Consider the following 6,824-nt stretch of genomic DNA (forward strand, 5'->3'; position numbering starts at 1 on the left):
TTGTCTCAGGTGGGCAAAAGCACATCTTGCAGGGCTCAGACAGTGTTGGATTTGTGCATCAATGTTGACTTAAGTGGAAATATGATGTCCAAGGTATGGGAAGTACTCCACATTTTCCAGCAGTTCCCCATTGACTTCAATAAAAATGCATGAGATTGTCCCATCGGTGAAGGTTAGTGGAGCACTTTGGTCTTTCTTATGTTCAGTGTGAGGCCAAGATTCTCATAAGCTTCAGCAAAGGCACCTAAGATGGTCCCAAGGGCCGTGGGAAAAAGAGGAACAACCATATTGTCATCCACGTACTGGACCTCCATGATCAAGGTTGTCAAGGTCTTGCTTTTTTAGCCTTCAGTCTCCTGAGATTGAAAAGTTTCCCATTCATTCTATAGACAATCTTCCTGCCATCTGGAAGCTTGCCATCAATGAAGTGAAGGGTCATGGTGATATCAGATGCAGAACAGTGATGGGGCAATGATGCAGCCTTGCTTGACACCCGTTTTGACCTCAAAGTGTTTGGTCACTTTGGAATCCGTTGTTGCTCAGTACCGTGGCAGTCATGTTGTCATGAAGCACCCTTAGAATGCTAATGAATTTTTTGGGGCAGCCAATCTTTGAGAGGATGGTCCACAGAGCGCTACAAATGAAGTAGTGGAATGCTTTGGTTAGGTCAGTGAAACTCATATATAAGACTTGGTTGTGTTCAGGTCCTTTTTCTTGCTGTTACCAGGCAGTGAAGATCATGTCGTCTGTTTCTCGGAATGGTCAGAAAGCCACACTGGGATTCTGGGAGAATTTCTTCTGAGAGCGTCAGGAGTCAGTTTGCAAGGATTCGAGCTAAGATTTTCCCTGTTTTTGCCAGGAGGGAGATGCCACGATAATTTCCACAGTCTGATTTGTTGCCCTTCTTGGAAAGACTGATGAGCGAGGTGTCTCTGAAATCTTGTGACATCTACTCTCTATCTTAGATTTTGCAAATCAGGAGGTGGAGCTTTGTGGAGGTCTGGCCCACCTTCTTTGGAGACTTCATTGGGGATTCCATCTAGTCCGGTGCCTTGTTGCACTTCATCACTTTGATGGCAGCTTGGACCTCACTCAGGGTAGGAAGTGTTACAAGATCATCTCTAGGCAATTCCTGATGGATTTGGTCAAGGGATACTAGGACCACAGTGGAGGAGCGGTTCCAGAACTCATTTGAGTGGTCCCTCGAGTGAGAAGCAGTTGCTTCATTGTCTTTCAAGAGTTGGGTACCATCTTTAGATCTCAGGATTGATTCCCTAGTTTCTCGGTCCATAAACAGCTTTGGTAATATTGAAGAAAACTCCTGTATTGTTGATGTTTGAGAGATGCTGGAGTTCTCATGCCTTCTCAGTCCACCCCTGTGTTTTCAGAGTCCGTGCTTTATGCTGCACTTCTGCCTTGGCATGCGCTTCTCTCTTCATCATGCAATTGATGTCACTGCCAGGCTTTCCTTTTTGCCTCAGTCAAGCATTCAATTTCCACATCATTTTCATTAAACCAGTCCTGATGCTTCCTGCTCTGGTAGACCATGGTTTCTCCACAAGCTCCACTGTTGACAGAGACTTCAGATAGGATCTTTGTCAGTTTGTTCTTGATGGCAAATCCTTCTCTATGAATTCGTTTTTCTTCCTTTGGGGTTCTTTTCCAGAAAAATGTGTTCCCTCCCCTTTCATCTCTTAGCTTTCTTTCTGGTCTACTTGTTTCTGCCAGGGCAGCGATAGCAATGTTGAATCATTGCAGCTCGCACATGATAATTGTCGTGCATCTTTCAGGTCGCTCATTGTCTGAATTGTCCATCAGAGTCTGAATATTCCACGTTCCAAAGCTTACTGTTCAATTTTGACTGCATAGAGGTGAGCCTACTGCACACAGTTATCCAGTCGGAGTTGAGGTGGACTATGTTTAGGGCACCTTTTCTAGCCCCCTCTGCTTGTGGGGTGAGCAGAGTGGATCCTAAATAGGGCTGCTCAGTTGTGGATGCAGCAGCCAGATCGTTCTACCACCTCAGTCCTCAAAACAGAACGACTGATACGCATATCCATCACCTATAGGCTGGTTCATGACTAAGAGCTTCCAGATTTCACAATCCTGCTCCCGTTGCCATTTGCCAGTTGGTTTAGGAGAATAGTACGCAGAAGATGTCTGTACATGACTTCGAACATGGGGAGGACTGTTGCACTGCAGCAGCCACACAGTTCTTGACGGATAGAAAACTCAGGTCCGGTGGCATGGAATCCATGACAGCTGGGAATCTCCTGTTCACTGCAGCTTCCATCCACCATTATAGGCATTGTAGCATTACGTTTGCTATCCTCCACCTGTTCTGCTGTTGAGAACTTTTTAAATTGCTCTTTGTCTGGAGCCTCCCCCTTGATCTTGCTGCCCTGGGTGACCCTCCTGGGAGCGTGAGACTCCCTGCGGCATCGCTCTTAGGTTCATTGGAACACACAAGTCTGCTCACCACGACAAGGTGACGATCCAGAGAACAGGATGTAGCATGTAGGTGGTTCTGGAGGGGAGCAGGAGCTGATCAGTGGGGAGGATGGACCCAAGTTTGAGAAACGTTGGGGTTAGTTCACTTGGCCCATGTGGCTGAATTTGCTTTCCAACAGCTCTTGGATTTTGAGGCAGGGGACATGGCAGTCTGCATGGTGAATGCCCATGCTGGGTAAAGAACTTCTCTCTACCTGCAGGGACTATTTGATTAAAGTCTGTAGTGCAAGAAGCGGAGACGTTAATCACTTGTCCTGCCTTCCACAGAGTTACTTGGCTGTTCACAGTCCTCCCAAAGATGTAGTGTATCAGATAATGGAAGGGATAGCCATATCTGCCTTGGAAGTTACACTGTTGTAGGTTCCACTATTCAAGTGCTTACCAAGCATTAAGCTAAAATGTTATAAATATACTACTTTTTTACAGCTGGAGAGTGGAGCCCATGTGTTCAAGACCTCAGCTAGGTTACTTTATTGAGTATGCAGGACAGGCTGCTGTGACCCTGGTAGGCTTTGGAAAAGCAGACCTCACTCTAGCAGGATTCTGATAGGTGCTTTAAACCCTTCCTTATGTTTTCTTTTTGCAGCTGGAAAGAGATGAAACATCCCAGGTGCTGGGACTACAAGAGTACTTGGCTGGACTGAGAAGCAGCAGAATCAGTTGCACTTCTTTCCATTTGAACTTCTACAGAGTTTGTAATAAACCTTTGGTGGTCCTGGAGAGACCTGAATAGGATATATTTCTTAGAAAAATAAAATAGAATAGCTATTTTGCCAATTTTACCTTCTGGGGAGCAAAGCTCCCTGTGTTGTAAATGCCATCTGCCTGGCAATAGAAGCAGGATGTGGAGAAACTCAAGGTGCTTGCATGCATGTAACCTGAAAGGAACAGGTAGAGAGTTCTTCCTAGCCATCCTTTGACTGCCGACTCTGCTTCTATGGGTGTTTGACACTCAAGCCTTCTAATGTCAGTCTCCAGTGGTTACTGCTGAGCTTGGCTGGTTCCTATCTCTATGGTGTGGCAGTGGCTACAGATGCTGGCAATCCTGCAGGAGCTTTGATCACTCAAATTTACTGAATGGCTTTTTTTGGAAATCTCCTGGTTCATTGTATTTGACCTGTTTTCCACTGGTGAAGTCTTGTTCATGAAAAATGCAGGTATCTATTAATGGCATGCCCTGTGAATATGCCTCTGGACTGAGCTCTGCATTTTATTTTCAGTGACACATAATTAACATAATTAATTACTCCTCTAATGAGAACAAAACTCTGATGAAAGGTCTCTTCATTTGACTCTCCATCTGCTGATTGCTTTGGCTTTGATGTTGCTTGCAGTGGAAGTGCTGTGTGTTTGCAGTATGAGTAATGTAAGGAGGGGTGAAGTGTTTGGATGTGAGTTAAGGGTTAGAAATGTGCTTGCCATAGAGATGAGATCTGTAGTGCCACAATAGTAGGCTGCTGTAATTTTATTTGAAGTTTCTTCATAGTCCAGTAATTCCAGTTGGACAGTCAAAGTAACCGTGTTATGGTAATAATTCTCACCATTTGTTTTCTGTTTTCCTTATGCAGTGCTTTTTCCTTGAACTCTGTGTGTGTCTGCACAATTTGTAGCTGTAATAAAGCAGAGTGCCATAGGAGGCCTTTCTGTCGGTCTCTTTGATAATGGGTTTCTTCACCACTGTTCTGTTTCTTTATCAGTTTGCAGAAACCTGCTCCCTATTCATTGGGTTTGACAGTGCCCCCCCCCCTTTTTTTTTTCCAGCAAAGCAAAATTGAGTTTTGTACCATCTGAATGAACTTCAAAGTGGCTGAAAGGGGCACCCAGAGTTCCTGGCACTTGTCATTGTCTCCCAGACTGGCCAATATTTCCCTTCAGGTCTAATTACTTCCACATGCTCCCAAATGCTTTGAAGAACATCAGAGGGAGGGGGAAGCAATGAAAGAAAGGAAGAAGAGGAAAAAGGAAACTCAGAGCTGAGGGAACAGCAAACAGTCTGTAAGGGAGAGAAGACTGATTTCTTACATTATACCTAAACATGAACAAACAGGGGACATGTATGCTGCAGACTCTGGCCCTGGGACTTAACTATTTGCTGTTTTAAATAGTAAATTTTCTCATGTAGAAAATCATCACTCACCCAGGCATGTGAGGGGTTGCAGAAGGGAGACAAACTACAGGAAGATTCCACGGAGATGAAAAGGATTCAACTAATCAGCTTAATTCTAAAATTGTTACTTTATGATTAACCTTGGGATGGAAGAGTTTAATAAGAGTCCATCCTTCTGTCCAGGTCCTGGGTGAGTTTCATTCCAATGGTGCCCTATCCTGTAGCTGTTTCTGCTTTGCTGTTTTCTCTGGGAGTGTGCTGATGACTGTGGGTTGCTCTTTCACATGTCCCTTTGAAATAGTCTTAATATGCTGTGAGCACTTTGTGACAGGCTGAAGGATAGAGTTGCCTCATATGTGGGACTGTAGAGACTGATGTTATTTCTGCAGGGGTAGCATGTAGGAGCTGATGCTGCTTGACCCTCTACCAGGAGAATAGATAATAAAACCTTTTGATTTCACTGATTCTCTTTTATCTCTTCTAGAGCCAACTATGATCAAATGCTACTATTTGGCTCGCAAGCTGCAGCAATTCCCTGATGTCTTACTGCTAGTCAGTGTTCTGTAGGGAACTTGCTCTGTGATAGTATCCTGTATCTTGCTACTGAAATCTTAAGCCTTGTCTCCATTTGCCCCTTCTGCCAACAATGAGCTGGGCATGGGGCAGCGTCCAGGTTAGTAACTGACAGGGATGACCTGCTATTCAGTCTGGAGTATGGTGCAGGTGCTTCAGAGAGGAACCTGGTTCTGAGATACCAAAATCTTGGCACAATTTCTGTTTAACTGCAGGTGAGCAACAGCCAAGGCAGCAGTGTTGGGTTTAACAGGGTTCCCAGCATTAACTTTCTAATTTTAAAATCAAGCTAGCTCTTGCTCCTCCAATTACATTATGGCTAAGGGACTGCACCTCTGGGAAGCAATCTTTGTAAGCAAGTGATGTTCAGCCTCTGAGTCACAGGAACCAGCCTTCGTATTGCTAATTATGGACACTGGCTGAATGAGGTAATTCTTCTTTGCCCAAGACAGTCTATCTTGACTATAACAGCAACGAAGGGTCCTGTGGCACCTTACAGACTAACAGAAAAGTTTTGAGCATGAGCTTTCGTGAGCACAGACTCACTTCATCAGATGCTTCACTTCATCAGTCTGTGCTCACGAAAGCTCATGCTCAAAACTTTTCTGTTTCGTCTATAAGGTGCCACAGGACCCTCCATTGCTGTTACAGATCCAGACTAACACGGCTACCCCGCCGATACTATCTAGACTACACAGCCTTGGCAAACTGGTTTGGTCAGTGGGGTAGTGAAAGGCTGTCACCTTTCAACAGTTAGGAAACAAAACCAACCCTCAATCCATCAAAGATTGGCTTTATCAGTTACACACCCACCCTCCACTTATGTTCCGTTAGCCTGGTTCTCACAAGGAAGTTGACTTACAGAACTGTTTCTTTCTGGGTCATGGAAGTAGTAGTAGGCATCCTTCAGTCTGCATAGACTATGGATTGCGCCCTTTAAAGTTTCAACTGAGGACTTCATTTACAGCGTCTATTGTGACTATAAAGACCCACACGAGAGTGACAGTTCCTGGGTCATGGAAGCTAGCAGGCAAACTTGATGGATCTTTAGAATGGTGTTTCCAGGAAAGGAGCAAGGTAAGCGCTCGCTGGAAAAATACTGCTAGGCCTTGATACAGTCTTATGCAGTAACTGCAGGCTTTCCAGCCAGGTAGTCACAATGAGGAGTCCTCAGTGCTCCGAATCATGCGTAAGTATATGATATAGAGGTTAGATCAAATGAGGCTTATTAGTAATCTTTTCTTAAAGCCTCAAATTGCCTGGTGTTTGTAGAACTGTGATCTGCAGATCCTGAGCAACATACAGAAAAGGCAACTCAGTCTTTCTAACTCTTATCACCCAGGGTCACAATTTGAAAGAGCAGAGCAGTGCTGGGACTGTGGTAGTTGGGAAATCTCAGTTGCTCTTCCAAAGGGACCCTGCAAATAGACAATAAAAGAAGTAGGAAAGGTAATTTTCATACGTGCTGGTGTCAGCTGCTGCTGTAGCACTTAATATTTCCCAACAGAGCCAGGTTCAGTAGTGTAGGTTATGCCTACATGTGTAAGGTTTCTTATTTCATAGCTTCCCCCCTTCCCTGCTGGCAAAGGGGACAGACTGTCCCATGATGTAGGAGTCTCACACATGCTGTTTG

The 6,824-nt window shown here is 44.7% G+C and overlaps 1 protein-coding gene across 1 annotated transcript in view; it reads left to right on the top strand.

Annotated features, from left to right (window-relative positions):
- ASPSCR1 (ASPSCR1 tether for SLC2A4, UBX domain containing) overlaps positions 1-4,173 on the top strand; it is a 133,548-nt gene extending 129,375 nt beyond the window's left edge. Inside the window, exon 16 of the mRNA XM_075014451.1 lies at positions 3,098-4,173. Coding sequence (XP_074870552.1) covers positions 3,098-3,111 — 14 coding nt within the window. The 3' untranslated portion in view covers positions 3,112-4,173. The remainder of the gene's footprint in view (positions 1-3,097) is intronic.
- Positions 4,174-6,824: the final 2,651 nt, after the last annotated feature.

The sequence above is a fragment of the Carettochelys insculpta genome, chromosome 20 (genome assembly GCF_033958435.1).
Source record: "Carettochelys insculpta isolate YL-2023 chromosome 20, ASM3395843v1, whole genome shotgun sequence".
Taxonomy (NCBI): Eukaryota; Metazoa; Chordata; order Testudines; family Carettochelyidae; genus Carettochelys; species Carettochelys insculpta.